This window comes from Sinocyclocheilus anshuiensis, unplaced genomic scaffold (genome assembly GCF_001515605.1).
Source record: "Sinocyclocheilus anshuiensis isolate Anshui unplaced genomic scaffold, SAMN03320099.WGS_v1.1 scaffold120, whole genome shotgun sequence".
In the NCBI taxonomy this organism is placed as follows: Eukaryota; Metazoa; Chordata; class Actinopteri; order Cypriniformes; family Cyprinidae; genus Sinocyclocheilus; species Sinocyclocheilus anshuiensis.
This window is the reverse complement of record NW_015555705.1, coordinates 191,228-215,145: the sequence shown is the minus strand read 5'-3', so window position 1 is coordinate 215,145 and position 23,918 is coordinate 191,228. Positions and strand designations below refer to the sequence as shown.

Sequence of the window (23,918 nt, the reverse complement as noted above, 5' to 3'; positions counted from 1 at the left end):
TTTTAACTGGAGAGTCAGTTTTGAGAAATGGAACTTGTAGTATGTTTTTTATTGTGGAGAAACCTCTTGTATGTGTAAATATGAAGGACATTTTTATTTTCCATTTAATGACCCATTTTACCATAGCCACCAAAAAGGGGGGACAACTCAACCTGTATAATCCTAAGGGTCAGAAATATGGTTGAAATTTGTCATGAAAAACTAAAGTCTGTGAGCAAGAAACCTTGATTAATATTATAAGTGTTACAAAAGTGTACAAAACTGTGTTGTTTCTTTGAAGATTTCAAGCATTCATTTAAAATGTTCATTGCAGGGATTGATGGTGGAGGAGTCAGCCAGCAGCAGTAAGGATGCAGAGGCCAGACCACCAATGGTCACTATGGCAGAAGTGTCAGAGCAAGACCACACTACATCATTTGAAACCAGAATGACCTCTGGCACCTCACCCCTGTGCAGCCTCAAAGTGGAAAAGGCAGATATCTCAGTGCCCAGTGAGTATTCTTGAGTCCAAATTTGTCTTTCCTCTTCCTTTCTCTCATTTTAATGATTCATTTCCCTTCTTGCAAGGTATAGATGTGTTGGATGCTGTGTTGGTGAAGAAAGATAATTTTTCTGTTGTCTGCTTATACTTATTTCTTGCCATCTCTTTGACTCTGTCATAGTCAAGTGTGTGCCAAAGCTCGTTGGGTGTTTAATTGGAGGATGTGTTGCTGGCAGTGGGGAAACAAATTGGTTTTGAAAACAACCTTAGCATTGAGGATGAGTAAAGCAGTGTTAGTCTTCCTGATGAATAAGATTAACAAACAGTTTTCATGGTTTATGCTACAACTGGTAGTATGAAGTGTTTTGAGTGTTGGACATAAACAGATTATTTGTCACAATCAAGGCTCGAGCAAGCATTAGTGTGATGTTAACAATGCAACTCAAGATGTAGGCAAATGGTCTGGCCAGGTAATTGAGGCTGAAAAAATAAAACGCTGTAAAAAAATAAAATTGTGAGTTTGGTAAAACAGCCCATGACTGGATAAATGTGAAATGCGTGTAATAATTAAGCATATAATTTATCAATGTGACAAAATTAACAGTGTAGTACTATAATGGCTGGCAATTGGAACTGTACAGAAGACTTTAAAATGGATAGAAATGGAGAAGAGCCTCATTTTTAGTTAGGTGTGGTACTTCCTGTGAATTATGGGAGTGTGAATGAACTAATGTTTGGAGAAACTGTAATAATCTTGTACAACAGTAGCTATACAGTACATGGATCAAAGTAGATCATATAGATCAAAGACCAGATCAGTATCTGGGTTCTTGAGGAACAGGACTGGACACCCCTGGGGTAATGGGTTTGAAAAGAGAGTGATATTGCTATTATTCCTTCTAAATTATTGCAAAATCAGAACATGACAAATATTTGATGGGGAAAAAAAAACATTTGTAAAACAAAATGTTCAAGCATTTGTATTTTGCTTCTTTTTGATATATTTGTGCACACTCTGACTCTGATGGTTAAGTGTCCTGAGGGTTAACCAGAGCAAAGATGAGCTTATCAAATGTGTTTATGTGGAAAGTTCTCTCGTCTCTTCTCATTACAGTCACACATAACCTGTCTCTTTCTCTAACTGTCTCTCTCTATTGTTTTGCATTAGCCTGCAGCTCTTCTTGCCATTGTCTTATTTTAGAGTATTGGGGCTGACACATCTCAGGAATTTAGTTGGGTGAGGTTCTGCCCTCGCCGGGTCAGCAGAAAATTGTGCCACCCACTCCCCTGAAGCATTTCTACCCTCGTCTACCCTTAAAATGTCATGAAGAGCATTCATGTATTATTTAAACCACACATTTTAACAGCTTCTGTTCAAACAGCCTGAGAGGTCCATGCATATGTGTGCAGCTGAGATGTGTTTCTTATGTCCCAGTCTAACCGTTCAAGTGTTGACCTGTTTCTCTGAACACTCACACTGTAAGAAAAAATAAATCTGCGGAAAAACAATCATTTTGTTTAAAGATTATGAGGGCACATGAATTTTAAAAAAGTAACGATGTGCACAGATAAATCATTTAATAATAAATATTGCAATATTTCATAAACAAAAAATATAATATGACGTGTCACATTTTAATCATTTTTTTTTTATTACACATTAGATGTTATCAGCATAACAATTTAAAACATTGAATTGAATTTAAGCAATAATAAATGTAATAAATGTAAAAAATAATGTAGAACCTTTAACATTTGTTCTTCATTTAGCATTTTTTTTCTAAATCTAATTAAATGTCTCCAGTTTTAAATAGACAGATGTATTCTCAGAGTGTATGTTAGATGCAAAATGTGTGCTTGCTATTTTCCTTTCAGTGTAAGTGAATCGATTGATCAGTAACACGTTATTTTTAGATCATGACGCCATTACTCCACCAAAGAGAGATTGCAAGCAAACTCGCTTTTTGTAGAGAGTCTCATTTGATCAAGTTTAAACATCCGGAAATGTGTGGTTACACTGCTATAAATGTGTGTGTCTAAACAGAAAGCAAATGACTGGTCAAATCCTGTATTCTGATGACATGTACTACACATAAACATGACCGAGGCAGAGGGGTCCAGAAAGATTGGACTGTGGGTTTTAGGAGTTTGATGTCTGGAATAAAGGCTCTGGAACAAATCATGTGATTTGTAGCTCATGCAGCACTTTGACAGTATAGAGGAGCACACTGCAGGAGGAGATGAGGAGGCCAGTTTCGCACAGGAAGTAGAGAGAGGGAGGGGGAAGAATGAGTGTGTGTCTACCTAAGTTGTGTTTGACCACAGTCCTGTGAATCAGCACACACACAAACTGTCCGATTGTGTCAAAAATTATTATACTGGCTTTGACCACAGATTGAAGGTGTTTTCTAAGCAAACTATATCATAGTGACCTAAACAACATATAGGACATAACATTGCTGCTTTTTTTGGATAAGTCCAGTGAAGAGAAATAAGACAATCTAGGTATCTACAAGTGTTAAACAGGCCTGCAAGTAGAAACATCCTGAAGGAGAGACACATGATGGACAGGAAGTGCCATCTCTATGGATGCATTTCCATGTGATCACTGTAATCCGATCAAGCAGATCAGATCATCAGTCAATCAGGACACGGCACATTTACACTTAGCAACATCAAGTGACTTCTCTATCTGGATAACCGATCGGATCTCTCTTTCCCGCACAATATTTAAATAAGTCTTCTGACAATTCAGGAGAGAGGGGGCGGGGTTTTCTGTGACGTCGACCTGCGAATGCAGACACGATGGCTAGATTGTGTTTACATTACACTGAGATCCGACCACAATGTGTCCTCGACTACCGCTGGACCAGGATATGCTGATCGGATAACATTCCGATCAGAAGCGCGTTTACACTTGTCTTTTCAATTTGTGTGTGGACAACATCCGGATACAGGTCGCATGTTAATGCCAAGTGTAAACACAGCCTATGGTAAGATTCTACCTGCCAAATTTCTTTTACAGTTTTCTAGATCTTTACATGGTTCTTATGAAAATACAAATACATACAGTATGTTTGACATGTTATTTGCTATTGTATTTAATTAGTTGTCATTCTATAAGAGGCAACAATCTGGCAGATAAACAGCAGGCAACTAAAGCAGCCATTTCAAATTCAACTTGTTCAAGTGCTTCTCTGTGGATATTGTAACCATATTGTGGGGACAAATTTGCTATTTTTTTAGGAAACGTGGAAAGTTTTCTGTTATGGTTAAGTATGTGTGTTTGTGTTTTAGTCATTGTTTATTGTTCATTGCCATCATAATCCTCAGTCAGTATGAGAGTGGGTGTTAAATTCTTTTTAATGTTTATTTGTGGCCGCTGAAATGGAAGAACCCACTCAGAAACAACACAAACTCGATCAAGTGGTTACTGAGAGGTGCTTTAGTTTAGAGCTTCAATATGTGAAATTTCAGCACAGCAAAACAAAAATATATATATGTATATACACTATATATATGTACAGTGGCCTGTTGCATGAATCTAGTTTTAGTGGCTACCCAGGTAAGATTTAGTTTAGTTTGAACTTTTCGGGCTCAAGAATGTAGATTAGTGTTCATCTCCATGGCAATTTACATGGCTAACCTGCTCGGCTCCCGAGCAACTTTCATGGCAGCAACAGTTTCTTCTTTCCTTGTAAATGTATTTAAATTCATAAAGAGTTTCATACTGATCTTAATCTTCATACTGATCTAATCTTAATCTCTAAAGGGGTCATGAATTGAAATTAAAATACTAGGGGTCATTGTACTAAAAAAACACCCTGTAAGCTTCAGAACTCAGCTTTTATAGAAACCAAGCTGCAAAGCTTGTATTTTGTCTCAGTATGATGTAATAGCGTGATGAAAGACCGCCTCTGCAATGCCTACTTCTACATCATTCACACATGTAGTAGGAGGTGAGTAAATATAAGAGAGAGGCAAACACAGGATTAGTCAAGCAACAAAACAATAGTGATGCCTCAGAGAATAAAAAGATGTGCAGTGCCAAGATGTGGAAAAACTTAGCATTTTGCATTTTCTTTGATCTTAACAACGTGTCTACACAGGATGTGAGTGTTCCCCTGGCGTCCGGTGTAGACATGGTGTAACATTAGGAAAGAATGTTCCAGACCATGTCAGTGAGACGCTGTTCATTTGTTTACTTCATTTTACTGTTGACTCATTAAATCAAGACAGTTCGATGCAGGCTTTTCAGAGAGTGAAAAAAAGATGCTGCATTGCAACTATAGTAGATCTGCAACACAAAGGTGTAAAAATGTTTTTACCACGTGTCACCATTGATTTGTCTGTTACAGATCATTCTATGTACTGCGTATTAATGCATTTTTAACCAAAATGCACTAACAAACACACTTTGTTTTCAGAGTATATCACAGCAGCATCAATCTATTATTATTTCAGTGTGCAAAACTGTTACCATAGAAGTGGGCATTTATAGTCTTGAATGCGGCACACACATCAATATGGACTGTTTCAAAGAGAGTGCCAAAAATAGGATAAAAAAACAGCCTATTACTTCTAAATTGATGTTTTTGAAAAAAATCTAGCTAACATTATAAGTGGACCAGAGAGAACATTATATATACCACACACATATATATTTTTGGAAAAGTGGCTGCCAGAGATTTTGGAGATAGAGAGAGCACATCGGATACCCAGTTCTAGTCAAGGCCACAATATGCGAGATGGTAAAGCGTCACCGAGAACACTCATAATAAGGTTCATTAACTTCAAGCAGAAAGAGCAGATATTGAGGGCTGCTAGGGCAAAGGGAACCATCAAGTATAAAGATCACAACCTCCGTTTTTTCACCTGATCTATCTGCTGAGGTCCACAGAAAGCAGAGAAGCTACGATGTAGTTCGTCAAAAGCTACGTGACAAGGGAATTAATACGCACAGGATCATCTTTCCAGCTCGACTGCTTCTCACGCATGGAGACTGTACCATGACACTGAACAGTCTAGAAGAGGTGGAAAAGTACATGTAACACACAGATGGCAAGTAATTTGTGGAATTTAAACTGTAGGTAGCGAGATCTCTCAAGGACTGAACGTATCTTGGACTGTATGTTTATTTTTATTAAGCTGTTTATTCATTCGATTTATTTTACACTGATTAGGCACCCAAGAAATCCATAATATGTTAATTGGTAGTTGGTATTTACTTAGAAAACGGACAAAAAAAAAGTGGACAAGACATGAAGAGTTGAAGACCTTTTGGGCCGATGGATAGTTTTGATGAACAGAATGGGGCGCTGTGGTATCTTAAATGGTTAAAGTCTGTGAACTACAAAGCTACAAGAAAATATAAAGGTTTGTTTTCAATATAGACTGAATAAGTGTAACTATTTTCGTTTGTGAATAGTTTGATATGGTACAAAGATTGTATATGTGACCCTGGACCACAAAACCAGTCTTAAGTCGCTTGAGTATATTTTTAGCAATAGCCAAAAAAACATTGTATGGGTCAAAATTATCGATTTTTCTTTTATTGCCAAAAATCATTAGGATATTAAGTAAAGATCATGTTCCATGAAGATATTTTGTAAATTTCTTACCGTAAATATATCAAAACTTAATTTTTGATTAGTAATATGCATTGCTAAGAACTTCATTTGGACAACTTTAAAGGTGATTTTTCTCAGTATTTTGATTGCACCCTCAGATTCCAGATTTTTCAAATAGTTGTATTTCGGCCAAATATTGTCCTATCCTAACAAACCATACATCAATGGAAAGCTTATTTATTCAGCTTTCAGATGATGTATAAATCTCAATTTCAAAAAATGTACCCTTATGACTGGTTTTGTGGTCCAGGGTCACATATGGTTTCTTCCCCCTTTTATTTATTTTTTCTCTTGTTCTCTCTAAGGTAAATGAACATTGAATCGCTCTACATGCAAATGTATAAAGAAACTGTGCTTTTTTTGTTTGTTTTGTTTTTCTTCTTCCTCTTTCTAAGTTATGAGAGCACTGTTATAGTTGTTCTATATGTTATGGGGACAAGATTGTTTTTATTCTGTTTTGGTGGAGTGGCATTAGGAGGGTGAAATTTTAATTTGGTTATGAGTATAGTTCTATGTGGGTATAAAGAAGTAAAGGAGGTAGCACGAAGAAAAAATTGGAGAGATTTATAGGTTTGTATAATAGTGTGTATGGGTAAGTACCGTACTAGAAGTGAATCGAGGGTGGGGTTATTACGGTACAGGAGTTATCTGTAAAAATATGGCTATTGCATGTAATATTATGTGTACATTTTTTGGTTGGCTTCCTGCTACTTGACAACCATGAGTGCTTTAAGGCAATATTTGATTTAACAATAAAGAAATGTCACAAATAGGTAGAATTAATTTTCTATCATGGAACTGCAGAGATTTGGGTAAATTAAAAAAAGATTAACAGGTGATATGTAATTAAGGGGTGTGCTGTTGACAGAGAGAATACATTTAGTGAATATATATGGTCCTAACAAAGACAGTCTCAGGTTTTATAGTAATATATTTGTATTGGCTGCTTCATTTCTAGGTCAAAATATTATAGCAGGTGATATGAACTGCTCACTAGATCCAGAAATGGAACTTTCTACACAGTTGTTGACAGTACTCGTGTATTGACCCTCCAAGATGGTGGTTTCAACCCGATGGCTGGGTGATGAATCATTTACTGACTTTTGAAACAAAAATGTATCCAAATTTATCCAAAAGCTCAGCTGGGGTTCATTGGGAGGCATTTAAAGCTTTTTTTACGGGGACAAATTTTCAGTTTTTGTAGTTCAAATAGTAAAAAAAGCTCAACACGAGTTGGAAACTTTGGAGAGTAAGGTTAAGAAGCTGGAAAATGAGATTTATCAGAAGGATTTGGTGTGTGCAGATAAGCATAAGCAACTTTTGCTGCTTCGATCTAAGTATTATACATTGTCAGTGAATAAAATGGCTACAAAACTAGTAAAATTGAAACAGACCTTTCATGATCAAGGAGAGAAAGCGGGAGGTTGCATGGCGGATAAAAACCAGACAAGCTGAGAAGGCTATTGCTTATATTGAAAATATGAATGGCAGCACTATAGTTGACCCACAGCAAATTAACAAATCATTCAGATCTTATTATGTGAAATTACATAGCTCAGAATGTACACCAGGCTCTGAAGTACAAAAAATAAAAATTAAAAATTAAAATCTTAGATGATTTAGAATTACCGTGTACATCGGAGGAACAACAAAAAAAAAAACTTTGCAAGAAGTAGTAGATGCTATAGAGCTGATGAAAACAGGAAAGGCAGCAGGACCACATGGCATCCCCATAGATTTATATAAGAAATTTAAAGATAAATTAATAAGACCTATTTTGGATATGTTATTGGAAGCTTTTGAGAAGAATATGCTACATGTATCTACAGTATGAGTGAAGCTATAATAATTTTGCAGCCTAAACCAGGAAAACCTAATAATAAATGTGAAAATATGTGCCCTATAAGTCTACTGAATTCGGATAAAAAAATCTTGAGTAAAATTTTAGCAAGAAGATTAGAAAATGTATTACCATACTTGATAGGGAATGATCAAAATGGTTTTATGTTGCATAGACAAGGATGCCACAACGTTAGAAGGGTACTTGATATTTTGCATGACCAGAAGGGAAGAAGAGACACACTGCCTTGCTGTCACTAGATGCAGATAAAGCATTTGACAGAATCGAATGGGATTTTTTGTTTGATATGTTGATATGTTTTGGGCTCAAATTGTGACATAAAAATCCCATAGCAGATGTCCTAACTAATAGTATAGTGCAGGGGTGGCGAACATCGGTCCTGGAGAGCCGCAGCCCTGCAGAGTTTTGCTTCAACCCTAATCAAACACACCTGAACAAGCTAGTCAAGGCCTGAAGGGTTACTAGAAAGCTACAGGCAGGTGAGTTTTAATTAGGGTTGGAGCTGAACTCTGCAGGGCTGCGGCTCTCCAGGACCGGAGTTCGCCACCCCTGGTATAGTGTCAAAGCCATTTAATGTTTCTAGAGGATATGGCTCTCCTCTTTAGGGCTGGGTGATATGTCAAAAATATCTTATCGATAATCGCCTTTAAAAATATCACGATATCCGATATTAGCGTCACTTCCACCACGCCCCGCCCCTGCCGAGACAACATTGCCGACATGCACCATAAACACACACCATGTTCAGTTTGGTCTTAACTATTGCCACAATTTTTGGTTTTACTTTTCTTAGTTTGTGCTTAAACTAACAGAAAACATTAGCTTTGCTGTTATTTTGGTGTTGCTAATAATGTCCACTTTGTTCTTATCAAATTTGTGTTTGAAATGAATTTCGTTTTGTGAGGAGAACTGTTGAGGAAAAATAATAGAACCCAATTTTAAGTTCATCATGGTGAAGTTGGACATTCTGGCGGTGATTGTAAGAATGATAAATGCATGTTGATGTCATATAATAACGTCTTGAATAAAATATGCCTATTTTCCGATGTTTCTCGTTCTTTTTGGCAATATCGCCTGTGTAGACACCTTCATGATGGTAAATTTAATCTCCTTAATTATAACAATTGCATCGTTGTTTTTAAACTTGTAGTCAAACTATAACGTATTTGATATTTATCATGTAGGCTATGACTAAAATCATGCAGGGATTAAAAACGAATTCTGAGCAAAAACGCTAAGGTTTATTTATTTATTTGTTCCTTTCTGGTAGCCTACTAGTTCGAAGGTCTCTTTTGGCCCGTTTTTAACGAAATAAAAATAACTGCCTTATTTATTTAGAAGCAGGGTCATTTAAATTTCATTTTTGTATTGTAATTTTTATAATTTTTATTTTATTAATCAAAATACAACGCCCAAAATATATTCAGTGTTGGGCTGCCGAAACTCCGAACGTGTGCATGTTGAGGGGCGAGCTGAGAAGGTAATGTATTTTACTAGCAGCACAATATATGGATGCTTGTCACAAAAAGGATGAAGATCCGTTTGTAACAAAACTTTATAGTTTTGTTGCAAATGAATTAAGAATTAATAGTGCTATATCTCAGCTTAATTAAACATAATTATATTGTATACACGGTTTAAAAAATCTGTAAAAATATTGCACTGAAATGTGTGCTGAAGGAATTTGCGTGTTTTAATTATACCTGTCATGTTTGTGGTTTTTCATCAATATACAGTCTGTTTAAATCAATATTCAGAAACACATGCAATGCTACTTTTTGTCGTTTTTCTGTTTAACTTTTATTAAACTACAGATCAAAATAGAATAGGCCTATACCCTAAATAAGGATAAATTATATTGGAACGCATGTCCAAAATAATCGCATACACAGATGCACGTTGCCATTACAGTAGGCCTAGTCGGCGCCGAACAGCAGGCAAATAAAATATAAACTGAGGTTACAAAAGTGATTCAGTCAAGATCAGTGAGGGATTTTCTTTTCTTTTGTTATTTGATTAACATTAATGACTGGCGGCAGCGGCTGCTTTCAGTGCATGGATCCAATGCACCCTTGTTTTCTTTCTCAGCTCTTTGCGTAAACTTAAGACATAACCGATTGTATTTATGGGATATTTTGATATAATTCTGTGTGTATTTGTCCATTCGAATGTGTACGAATGCAAGAAAGAGAGCTCAGTCCAGTGTTCGCGTATATAAGAGGCGGCTTTTGTGCGTGCGCTTTGTGTGTGTGTGTGCGCGCGCAGCACAAAAAAACAGCGCGCGAGTGCAGAAGTGAGTTCTATTTCGTCTTCTTGCAGTTGAATCTTTTGAAATCACAACAAATGCGCATACAGAAATCAAGAAGCAGAATCGAAATTGAATTTTATAACAAGTAATTTGATTCCTGACCTTACGCATCTGATCTGATTTCCGATATTGGAATAGCTTTTCGATTCCCAACCCTAAATTATTTCATTTATTGCATGCAAAAAGACCTGGTGACTATGGGGCTATGTAAAATATTTTTTGCAACTTACTAGGTTTATCCTTTGCCATTTTTTTTTCCGATAATGTCGATAATCGTCTGTTACCTGACTGTTGACATCGACATCGCGATACTTACGAGACATCTTCGATATACGATAATATCGTCATATCACCCAGCCCTGCTCCTCTTTCTCCTCTGCTTTTTCATTTAGCCATTGAACCATTTGCAATCGCAGTCAGAAGTCATAGAGATATTGAAGGTATAACAATTTCCGGTTTCAAACATAAAATAGCTCTTTTTGCAGATGATGCTATATTGTTTTTAAAGAAGCTAGATTCATCTATTCCTGCTCTACAGCAGCTTATCGAGGTATTTGGGGACATATCAGGATATCGGATAAATAGCTCAAAGTCATCTATCATGATGTTGAATGAGGAAGAAAGAAAAAAGAAAGAAAAAAATCCTAGAAGTAATGTTAACATGTTTAAAACTTCCAATGTCTTCAGAAAGTACATTTTTTAGTTTACTCTCCAGACTGCTATACTATATACAGTATATATATATATACAGTTGTGCTCAAAATTATTCATACCCTAATTCATAAAGAATTTGCCACTGATGATTCAAATGCGAGTTTTGAGCAGTGTAGAGTAGCGCTTGTTGTTTGTCATTTCTCCTATCACAAATGCAGACATGGTTTTATGTTTACGCGGTGCGATGCAACGGGTAAAAAGACAGTATAAGTCATTATAATCCATAATTATGTCCCCACTGGATGCAACAAATGCCTCGTTTATAATAGATTTTTTTTTAATCGAGCGTTGATCTTTATGGTATGAGACTTTGTTACATTTGTCACACTTGAACCGAGAATACATGAAAAAAAATTTGAGTGAATTCGAGCAGTTTAAGTGGGTGCTATAAAAAAAAGTATCAAAAGTGTCCCTCATGGGTCATTTTGACCCGCCACTGGAAAAGCATGGAATTTACGAAAAAACTGCAGATTTTATTTATTTAATTTTGTCACACTTGAGCATGGAGCACACACAAAAAATTTGAGTCGATTCGAGGATTCTGTGTGGGTGTAATAAAAAAAGTATTACACCCAAAAGTATTACATTCATTTTGACCCGGCCATAGGAATGAATGGAATGTCCGAAAAAAACAGCATTTTTTCATTTATTTGATTTTTTTGACTATACAAAATCTGACACAATCCAGAAAAGATGCATACCCAAACAAAGGGCTGAGACTGCAGAATGTCCTCAATGCACAAAAAACTCACATACCCACACGCACAGACAGAGAAAATTTGGCATGTACTGTACCTGATATATATCCAAAATAATCGATATTGAATTGAATCGAATCGAATCGCAAGCTTGTGAATGAGAATCGAATCGAATCGAATCGAGAAATTTGTGTCAAAACCCACTAACCCAGCCCTATGCCTTATGATAGAGGTGGGCTTCAATGTTCAAGTTTCCAATGGTATTATTGGGCAGCTAAATTGAGATGTATTATGTTTTTTTGTTCTCTTTCCAAAGGCCCATCTACGTGGTTAGTAGTGCTGTGTTCGATACATCGACACGACGGTGTAACGTCACAGAGATTTGACGATACGTGTATCGATACAGCTGTCACTGTATCGATATTGTGGCACGTGCGCTGCAGTGGACCGCGCTTAATTTGAATACAAGAGCAGCGTTTAAAACGGAGTAGAAAAGTGCAAGGTTTCTAAAAAATAATGAATAGAGCATAATATATAGGCTACAAGGTTTAATCTGGCCGTAGAGGAACACAACCAGGGTTGCCTGATATAAAGAGAAGTAATCCCCGAAACAGAGCTTCCTACTTGCGCAATATGGAAATATCTGCTAAGTGTGTTACTTGTTTTTCTCTCTCTCTCTCTCTCTCTCTCTCTCTCTCTCTCTCTCTCTCTCTCCACTGTGGATAAACGCGCTTGCTTTCTGAAAACACCGGTTAGCTTGAAGTTTAGCAAACTCCACTTCAATATTCTATTATCAGAAAAGTGTAATTTATCAAGTGATCATTTATGAGAGAGAGAGAGAGAGAGAGAGAAAGAGAGACTATGTTCACTGTGCTCACAAAAAGAGGTGGAAACAGAGGAAAATTTCTTACTGCACTGTGATTACTATCACAACATTAGAGCTGCATATTTCCCCATATTCCAACAAATTAAACCAAATTTTATGGCATTACCAAATGGAGAAAAATTAAGTCACATTTTAGAGGAAAATTCCAAAATGATCACAAGAGCAGCACGATATGTATCAGCCTGTCACAAACTAAGACTGTCAGCCAGTGGACAAAACTGAAGCAAGATCATTGTTTTTTTAAACAATGTCTTAAATATTTTTCTTGTTTCTTGTTTGTGGGGGGGAAAAGAAAGTATACATGTACTTATTTACTTAATTATTTTACAGATCTATTCTTGTTTTGTTTATGTATTATATAATTGTTTATTCCTTATTCATGTAATGGACAATGCTTTGGCAATACTGTGCAAGTCATGCCAATAAAGCTCATTTGAATTTGAATTTGAATTTGAGAAAGAGAGAGAGAGAGAGAGAGCGAGAGAGAGAGAGGCTGTGTATGTACAGTAAGAATTACCACTGTTTTGCCGTGTTTCTCTATTAACAATGAAGCTGTGGATTTAATTGCTTTAGAAACGATGATGATACCAGCTCCTTGTTGAGAAAGATAATGTATCTCTTCAGCGATTAAGCTATTTTATTGATAAAATTGCGGGGCAGCGCTAAAAAGTGTCTGTGTGCGCACGCGCAGCGTGATCTGTGTGAGTGACTGACGTGTTTGCGTGAGATACAGTGACGACAGCGCATTAGTTTAGAACTCTTCTAGTTTTTATTTTTTAAATGTAGAGATTGTGTTGATTTGAAATTGATGATAACCTACCAGCAATGTTAAGATAATTTTAATATATTAGTATGAGTACATTACAATATAAATTTATTAGAATGAGTGCATTATTACTTACGGGCTTAAAAACAAGATGCAAACAATCAGAATATTGTACCTGGTGGGGAGTGCACAATGTAAACATGAAATATATGCCATTACCTATATTGTACTGTGGTACACTTATGGAGGCCCTTCATAATGCAGAGGTCAACTGCCTGCTCTGCCAATAGTTAGCACTGGCCCTATAGTATGCAGTATTTCATAAACAGCTGTTTTATTAAATTCTCCTGAGGTGAAATTCAGTGCAGTCCTGTATCGTGATACAAATTGTATCGTGGCATCGTTATCGTGATATGTATCGTATCGTGACTTTGCTGGTGATACACAGCCCTAGTGGTTAGAATAGGAAAAAGTGCAATTAAATCAGGCTTATCTCTGGAAACATATCTATATGACTCAGATTGCAAAGTATTAAGGAAAATGAAGGAACATGTTATGAATCCAGTAGTTTTAAACATGGTAAGGGTGTGGCATGAAACACAGTGATATCTGAGTATCTCGTATTCAAATTCATTATCTCGTTACTGCCCTGTATGGGGAAATCCTACATTTATTCTGGGGAGAACGGATGTGGGCTTCAAATTATGGGCAGAGAGAGGTATTAGAAATATAAAGGATATGTATTTGGAAGAAAGACTAATGTCCTTCAAGAAGTGATTAAATTTGGCATACCTATAAACCATTTATTTGCAAATAAGGGGTTTTATTATGTCATTCCAGAAGTATACCGCCCTTATCCAGTTTGGAAAAGGAAGTCGCCAAAAATCTTTATAATAAAGGTCTGATTTAACTTTTATATAATAATTTTTAGAAGGATCTCAGGAGGAGTCTGTAAGCTCTTGATTAGAAACATGGACGAAGGATCTCAATGAGGAAATTTCAATGAATGATTGGAGAGAGGCCTGTAGAGATGCTAAGACACAAACTCTTAACACAAGATTGAAATTACTACAATATAACTGGCTAATGCGAGTTCATATAACTCCAGTATTACTAAATAAATTTAATGACAATATTAAAGACATCTGTCCTAAATGCAACAACCCATGTGACAAACCCAAATGTCATAAGCGGCTGATTTACATTTTGAAGCACAACAAATATAAGATTAAACATTGTATAATACCACATGCAAGCCCAAATGATCATCAGTGATGTAACAGGAACCAGACTCGGCACAACCTCAGTGTATTTGGACTGTGCAAATAAAAACCTCGCTACTCGACGCCTGGGGCTTTCCTCAGGAAGAGTGAAAGATGGAGAAAGCACACAAATGAAGGGGTGTGTGAAAGATGAGGCGACAAATGTAGAAAAGACAATGTGTACTCTGCCTGTTTCTCTACTCTTTTTCTGACAGGATATGAGAGCAGCTTAGGTGACAGTGACGAACTTGCGAGAGAGACAAAGTGTCAAGAGCAATGTGTGTGTGTTTCTCTGCATGTGTGTGATAAAAATGCAGCTGGAGTCGTGGGTACTCTTTTAGTCTCTTGACAGTGCTGTGGTTGGTGGAATGCCAACTCACTGCCTTCTTTTTCCACAGCTCATCTGGAGCAAAGTTAAAAAAATAAAGTTAACTAAGTGTGTGTGTGGTGGTATACGCTGTGGCCGGAGGATAGAAGAATTAAGCTGGAGACAGTGGCTTGGGCCAAACTCCAGTGTTATTAGTTTCTCCAGGACTGCTTAGATTCCCCTAACAGACACTATAACATGTTTGTGTTTCTGTATTTGATACAAACTGTGTTAGCAGAACTATTTGCTTTGTGGCAGCTCAGTGGCTCCTAAAGGGACCATATGTTGATTGGACCTCTGCCATCTGTGGTAACAAAATCCAGTCAGTGATGTTGGATGTGAGCGGAAACACATCAGCTGGCCTTATTTTCTTTCACTTTTGAGTTGGCATATGACCTTAAGGAGGTGTTGTGCGAGGCAAAGATGAAATCAATCGCTCAGTGGGGGTGCTTCCAAAGGAGCCACAATGATTTGGGGAAATGGATTGGTTAATCAAAGTTTGCATGATTTCCATATAATTTTTTGGTTTTCTCAATGCAGCCAACATTCATTTGTTTTGGCAAAGAGAGAGTGTAGTTTAAGCCATAAAGTAGTGTATAATTGAGAAATGTCTAACCATACATTGTTATCATATTGCTGACTGGACAGATTAAACCATAAGCCTTTCTTCAGAAGGAAGGCTCTATCCACCTACTCTGTCTTGTATGTCTCCCCATTTGTCTTTATTTTTAGAGATAAACGTGCCTGTGACTTTCACTGAATACTACAAGCCTTGATTGAAATAGGTATGGCATTGTATTTATGGCGGAGTTCTCAGTAAGTGAGGATCTTATTATTATTAGGCTCTATGACCCTTTTTAAAACACATTGTCAGAGGATGTTTGTGTGTAGTTTTGACTTCACATAGGCTCTAGAAAGCCATCTTGCTGTCTACCCAGGTACCTTCCTGACTAAAGTGGACTGATTTGTGACACATATAGCTTCCATTAAGAACCATGTGATACACTTGATTAAAGCTCACAGTTGATTTCACAAAGTCTGACATCAGCATGTTGCTAAAGACTCGGTGTTCCATTGGGCACAAACAGTACATAAATATTTCAGTCATAAATATTGGATTAAATTTTGGCAACATAATTGTGCTGTCTACTGTTAGAACAACTTTCACATTGGTAGCATGCCTTTGATGCCTAACAGTGCTGTCTTGTAACATACTAATCTTTGGAATGGAGCCTGATCACCCATTAAACTTCTTATTGGTTAGTGTGTCAGGCAGCTTTCAGCAAGCCAACAGCATCTCTCTTGAGTTCGCTGTTATAGTCATATCTCTTCAGAGAGTGCCATGGTGTTTTCAGCCTGTCCTCCTCACTGTGACTGTGCTATAGATATGCTGAGCTCACACTGTATGCTGCAACGAGCAGAGAAAATCTCTAATCAGACAGAGTGTGATTTATTAAAATGAGAACATTGTGGTCTTAAGAGCCAGGGCACTACAGTACTGTCTGTGTAAAACTCATGAAGTTCTAGAAGAAAATCTAGTCATCTTTCAGTAAGAGACGTCAGGACAGTTTCTACTTTCTTGTGATTTTGTGAACTTTAGATATTTAGTTAAGACACATTTCTACTTTGCTTTGTCAAGGAATAAGCAAACAATGAGAGCTGTTATTCTTGTTATTTTATTTTGGTTTGTTTTCAGGACAGTGTGGTGAAGGCAGGAAAGCAAGGGGAGAGATGGGGTATGACTATAGGGATGCTCATTTTGGTTAATTTTACCAACCAACAACCGCCGCTCGTTATCCGAACATTAACCGTTAACTGATAAGATTAGAATATTAATTTATTTTAAAATAAATGATAGAATGGAGGAGTGTCTGACCAATTAAAAAAATTAAAAAATAAATTTATATATATTTCTTCTTCACGGGTTTATTATAACGTGCTAACAGCAGGATACAGAACAACACGTATCACACATATCTGAATTATAACACACCTGCAGCGCTTCTGAGAACAAAGAAAAACAGAATAAAATAATATAAATAGGCCTACACTAAATATTTTTCACTTAAATAATTGACAAATTAAGATGACAAAATGAAAACACACACTGAATCCTTAGATGCGCTTTAAAGAACCGCATGTTTTTCTTCAGGCATAAAAATAAATAGCAGGTCTACCTCAGTGCAAAACTTGTGTAGTTTTTATTATTTTTTTTTAATTAGCATGTTGATGTGCTGTGGGGGCATAGTCTGAAGCTGCCTGTTCCACGGCAGAAAACACCGGTTTCTGCAGCGTTGAGCATTGTAGTCAATCAAAGATATATATGTTGATTTCATGAACGCAATGGCCAATCAGAAGTGGTTAAGATAGAATCCACTCACCGCTCATAAAGCAGGAGTTTTGTTCCGTGTTTCTGAGTTGTGCATGCTCACAAATCTTCTCATTAGAACAAACAAAATGTACACACAATGTAAATAAGGGATTAATTGTGCAGTAGTGTAGAGCTTCACTGAATATAACGGAACTTTGTGAGATCGCGAAGAACTGAGATGAATGACAGGTTTTTAATGATTATTTGGGGAGCGTTCTTTGCACGCTTTCTAGGTTATAATCCACTCTCAGATTCACTCTCTGATAACCATTTATCTAATATTGCCTTCTTCCATTGTGTTGCCTTTACTACTTTGCATGTATCGACACGCCCCCATGAGTTAACAAATATGTATAGAATATTTTCTTTAACAATGCAGCAAACTTTAAAAAAAATTACTTTTAAAACCTTTTAAACCATTTAACTGATAGTATTAATCTGTCAAAATTCTTACTTCCAGTTGATATATGATTTAATTTTTGAAAAAGGTACAGTGTGCTTCTCTTTAAAATATTTAACTGACAAGAAACTGTAATTTGTGAACGCAGTCTCAGTAACATGTTTTAAAACAAAAATAATCTTTATATAATCACATACAACTGTAGAAGTCATGGAAATTCATCATCCTCTGGCTAGTCATGGTCTTTGTCCCTATTTGAGACCCAGTACTTATATATTCTTTATGAGGCAGAGAGCTGACACACAGCTGACAAAAACCTGGCCAGTTCATGATTCTCTCCTCTTTGAGTTCTGTTAAGTAGCTTTGCTTGTATTATTCCTATTGGGAATTTTAAAAGCATGTCTCCCTCATCCTTTTGGCATGTGCCCTGTATCTGCTTTCGCACACTACATACACTTACACTCTCTTTGTGGGTCAGAGATGCTGGTTTCCTTGCCAACAGCATATTTTATTACACAGTTACAAGGTACATCAGCAGTTTTGCAGCTATTTATTCTGACATACCTGTACAAAAAAAAGAGTAGCTGCCATTCTTTAGACAGTGACAGTATGCTACAGTTTGAGAAGAATGTGTGTAGTCTCTTTATCTTTTCATACATGTGTATCTGCTCCTTTCATGCAAATATTCCCAGTTGTGCAGTAATTCACAAGCACCTATTCCACTGAAAAGACCTGCAATTAAAGTTATCTCATGTTATTTTGACCATCGATCCTTTTCTTTGTGTATATATTAAATGTGTTAGGTGAGTGTTAAATGTGTATGTGAATGAAAGTGATGTAATGTTTTGACCACACAGATGTTGTTTATATAGTTGAGCATGTTTTAACTTTAGTAAATTCTATTGTCCACAAGGGGAGGCAAGACACTCACTCAATCACACACTCAAACGTGCTTTACTGGCATGACAAATGATACAATCATGTATTGCCAAATTGTTGTATTGGTTTACATGAACCTAGCATGGATGAAAAAAGGTGTAAACCGGAAGATAAACAAACATTTTAGAACTTTTTAGAACAATTTAGGAAATAGGCTGTGTGTGTGTGTGTATGTGCGTGAGTGTAAGCACATCACGTATTGGTCAACTCCTCACTCTTTTTGTGACAAGCATCCATATATTGTGCTGCTAGTAAAATACAATCTTTTTTTTCTTTTTTTTTCACAAACTTGTCTACTAAATAGAAAATGAGGGGAGAGAAACTTTGGTTCTAAACATAATTTTTTTTACTGTATATATTTTTATGCTTAGAGTATCTCACTTTTTTTTTTTTACATTGAAGCAGAAATATGCTTACTATGGAAATGTGCTTCCATTTAAAAATGCACATACATTCAAAGTGTAAATATCAGACTCTGTTCCGTGTTTTGTGTGTGTTTTGCTCCCCATGTGTTTCTATGCCCATATTTGGTCCTTCCCGTTCCTGTCCTTATAATTTGTTCCAGGTGTTCCCTGTTTATGTTTATTGATCCCAGGTGTTTCTCGTCATCCCCTCGTCATGTCATGCGTATATAAAGTGTTCCCTGTTCTTAGTTCGGTGTCCGGTATTGTAAATGTCTTCCTGAGTGTTATTCCGTGTTGTTTCATTAAAGACTTTTGGTTGTGAGCAACTCCCGCGTCTCCTTGTTCCCTTGTTCCAAGTGAAGCGTGACAGAATACCGGACCTAAAAAAGATGACTGCGGCTGAAGACAGGCTTTGGTGTCTGCGGCAGGGTGGTCGGGAGTTGGAGAGGTATGTAGAGGAGTTCCTAGAGCTCTCCAACCAGGTGAGCTGGTTCGACGCCGCTCTCGGTGTCTGTTTTCAGCTGGGGCTGGATGATGACGTAATCGGCTGCGATCTTCCCATGTACAGTTTTCCCCTGATCAAGTTGGTTAATCATGTCCTTTATTTAAATGGAGTAAGTCTCGAAGTAGAAAAGGTTCAGAGCGATCATCATCCAGACCCTCCCGAAAATCACCGTGCCTCGCCAGCTCACCCCTAGCCAGGACCCTCCACATACCCGGCCAAATGTTCCGACCACCCATCTCCTCCCAGCACCGTCTCTGTCCACAGCCCAGAAACGCCGGCCGTTCATCAGTCAAGTCCACCGGCCATTCCCGAGTCAAGTCCGCCGGCCGTTTCCTTGTCAAGCCCGCCAGCCACACCGAAGTCAAGCCCTCAGCCGACAGCAACTGCCTACCTCACCTCAAATCAAAGGAGAAACCTGAGGAGGAAAAGGCTGTTGGCTCCAGCCCCAGAGCTCGCTCCAGTGACAGCAACTGCCTACCTCACCTCAAATCAAAGGAGAAACCTGAGGAGGAAAAGGCTGTTGGCTCCAGCCCCAGAGCTCGCTCCAGTGTCGGCTCCAGCCCCATAGCTCGCTCCAGAGAGGGCTCCAGTCCCCGAGTTTAGCCCAGAGAGGGCTCCAGTCCCCGAGTTTAGCCCAGGGAGGGCTCCAGTCCCCGAGTTTAGCCCAGGGAGGGCTCCAGTCCCAGAGTTTAGCCCAGGGAGGGCTCCAGTCCCAGAGTTTAGAACAGAGAGGGCTCCTGTCCCCATGTCCAGCCCAAGGAGGGCTCCAGTTCCCAAGTCCAGCCCAAGGAGGGCTCCAGTCCCCAAGTCAAGCCCAGTGAGGGACACAGTTCCCGAGTTAAGCCTATAGAGGGCCTCTGAAACTGTCATTCTCTCCAAGGATTTTTTTTTTGGGGGGGTAGAGGGGTCCTTCCGCGGAGGCCGGGCCGAGTGTCGAGGCCAGGCTCCCCGAGCTCCCTGTTCCGCCATGGCCTCCTGAACGGTCTACTCCGCCCTGGCCTCCTAGTCTGCCTGCTCCGCCCTGGCCTCCTAGTCTGCCTGCTCCGCCATGGTCCTTCCGTGGAGGCCGGGCCGAGTGTCGAGGCCAGGCTCCCCAAGCTCCCTGTTCCGCCATGGCCTCCTGAACTGTCTACTCCACCATGGCCTCCTGAACTCTGTACTCCGCCATGGCCTCCTAGTCTGCCTGCGCCGCCATGGCTTCCTAGTCTGCCTGATCCGCCATGGCGCCCCAAATGGATACCGCTCTGGGCGCCATAACGCCCTCCATAACGCCCACCCCCCCTCAGTAATGTCAGACTCTGTTCCGTGTTTTGTGTGTGTTTTGCTCCCCATGTGTTTCTATGCCCATATTTGGTCCTTCCCATTCCTGTCCTTATCATTTGTTCCAGGAGTTCCCCGTTTATGTTTATTGATCCCAGGTGTTTCTCGTCAGCCCCTCGTCATGTCATGAGTATTTAAAGTGTTCCTTGTTCTTCGTTCGGCGTCCGGTATTGTAAATGTCTTCCTGAGTTCCTGAGTGTTATTACGTGTTTCATTAAAGACTGTTGGTTGTGAGCAACTCCTGTGTCTCCTCGTTTCCTCGTTCCCTTGTTCCAAGTGAAGTGTGACAGTAAAGTTACTTTATGAATTACATCCTATTTTATTCCATTAAGTGCTTCTGCTCTTGTTTCAACTAGCTTTACTAGACATCAGGCAGTTATTATTCTGACAGCCCTCTCTGCCCTACTTAGTAATATACTTTCTACAGTTTATATGTATGAATCTCTCCAGGCATCACTGTAAGGGACTGGAACTGTGGCCCTCTGTCCAAGTGCTGCTCTACATGCATTGAGGATGATGGTGTATTAATGTATTGTGTGTACATTTCCCTTGTCACTAAAATTTGTCAGTAAGGCTCCCCCAGCGCTGGTGCCCTGCAGAGCATCATCTGCATTAGGAGTGACGTGATCTGGCCTGGTGGCTCCAGCCTGGCTAATGGGGGCCAGCTGGGAGAGAAAGATAATGCACAGCACAAGCAGCTCGTTCTCTCATCACACCTCTGTCTCTCTTTCTTCTCTTCAGTCACAGTCCTCAATCTGTGCAACTCTACCTCCACTCTGCAGCCCCCTCCCACTCTGACTCGAGCGGCTCCAATTCCTGATTCAAACCCATTCAGTCTTGTGACAATTCGTAACAATTCAACAATTTAGATTTTTCGATTCTTATAAATTTGTACCTCATTTGTATGTTTTCAGACAAACTGCTTTTGCTCTGGTTTCATACTTGCTTTTTTATACAAATTGTACATGTTCATACAAATCACACCATATGAATTTGTGTCCATTTGACCCATCTCTCCCAACTCTTATTTAGACCCTCCCACCCAATGCCCTCCTAGTCATTAAGTTAAATAGGCTCTGGTAGGCACTGGTATGTTCACCAGTGAGTTATCACCCCTTCCATTCTCTTAAGATTGTCATGACGGTCATGGCATCTTTTTTTTTTGTACTTGGGGTTCAGTTGCTGTGGTATATAGACTGGCCATCTGTCCAGGATGTTTCCCTGCATATGGCCTGAGACATTGGAATAGGCTCCAGCATTCCCGTGACCTTACATAGAACAAGCGGTTTGGAAAAGGGATGTATTGTTGGATGGCTGGAACATACACTTGTAGGTATATATTGAGGTAGGAGGGTGCATTTCTGGTGACTGTAGTGAAGGCAGTCAAAGCCTTAAATATAATGCAGATGGCTACATGCTACAGCTTAAGTATATCTCCGGTAAGTACATAAAACACAGACTGAAAGTATACTCTATTCTTAGCTTGAAAGTACTATACAATAGCACACTTGAATAAACATTTTTGTAGGGGTGAGCCCTCTATCATGGACGGCAAGCCAAGTATATTTTTCTGTAGCTCTCTAAAGGATTGTATTAATGTGTTATCATGAAATATTAACAGCATATAACATCAAAATTAAAAGAAGTAATCCCTTCATGTATTTTGTTACTCCACAACCCTCTAGACATGCCATCTCCACCATTAACAACAGATGTCTGATCCTAGTTAAGCTGTTAATCTCAGCACTTCATTATTGATTAAACTATTGATTTCCTTAGTGATACTGACTGTGTGTGTGTGTGTGTGTGTGTGTGTGTGTGTGTGTGTGTGTGTGTGTGTGATTTATGACAGGTGAGACAGCTCTGATGAGGTAAAGTCGAGACGATCACTTACACACAGGTCACAATGCTCTTTTTATTGAAACAGTCCTAGTGAAATACAGAACCCAATCCCTTAACCTTTCAGTTTCACCCACAAACAATGTTCAGTGTTGTCGTGTGCATTCAATATTAAAGGACGTTATTCAACATTGAATGCACACAAACTCTTGTAAAAGCTGATATGTTAATGTTTCATGGAGGTTTACTCTGACCTCCCATCAGCTCTGCACTGATAATTTGACAATATTATCGTGAGCTTGGCAATGTCATAGAAGATGACATTTACTGCAGAGAGTCCATCAGTTTTTCTCCTCACCTGTTTTCTGTGCATCTCTCTTGACATGTCATTCATAACCCTTGCAGTGGAAATAAATAACAAAAACATGCTTTGTGACTCTTCACCTTATTTTTGTAATGGGGTGTTATATTATGTGTAACATATTAATACTGACAGGCTTGATATGGAATTATCATGGTGAGTGTGAACTCACTTTTTAGAGATGGAGTGAGCTGTGTTCCAGTCGACATCAAGGTGCACAGACGTGTGAACACAGTGTGAAAAATGAGAAGGCCAAGTCACATGAGAATGATATGAGTAAGATAAGACGAAATTGTGTGCATCATATTAACAATCACACTCATAACAATCACTGCAGTTATACGTCTAGATACTTTGTAATTTAATTCTGTTTAAGAAAATTCTAAAATTATAATAAAAAAAAAAAACAGGAGCTGTGGTTTCCCAAAAGTCACTGTAAAAAATATGGTGACAAATTTTTAGGCACTTCCAGACAAGATTCCATTTAGGCTTTTTTACTGCTGAGTCTGATTTTCCTGCAGGTAAAATTAAAGTATAGATGGAATAATTAGTGTATTATACTCCTAGATCTAAATGCAAATATTCAAAGAAGCTGATTTGCATAATTGTGAGAGATTGCGAGAGACATCATGAGACTTGAGCTCTGAATTAGAGCACCTGTGAATGCTCTGTATTCACTTAAAGAAACAGCACAATCTCAGCTATCCAAACAAGCTCTGTTGTCTGCCCATGAGCTGTACCTATTAGGACTCTGTGTTTGCGTGCGTGTGTGTGTGTGCGCGCGCGCGCGTGCATGTGTGTGTGTG

At 38.5% G+C, this 23,918-nt stretch overlaps 1 protein-coding gene across 2 annotated transcripts in view; it reads left to right on the top strand.

The window, feature by feature from the left end:
- The first annotated feature begins 330 nt into the window (after positions 1–330).
- Positions 331–23,918, top strand: part of LOC107671785 (genetic suppressor element 1) — a 200,751-nt gene continuing 177,163 nt past the window's right edge. The window contains exon 1 of one of the 2 annotated variants that reach the window (XM_016464755.1): positions 331–491. In XM_016464755.1, the coding sequence (XP_016320241.1) occupies positions 371–491 (121 nt within the window). In that variant the 5' untranslated portion in view covers positions 331–370. The remainder of the gene's footprint in view (positions 492–23,918) is intronic. The other variant, XM_016464756.1, reaches the window with a different exon arrangement.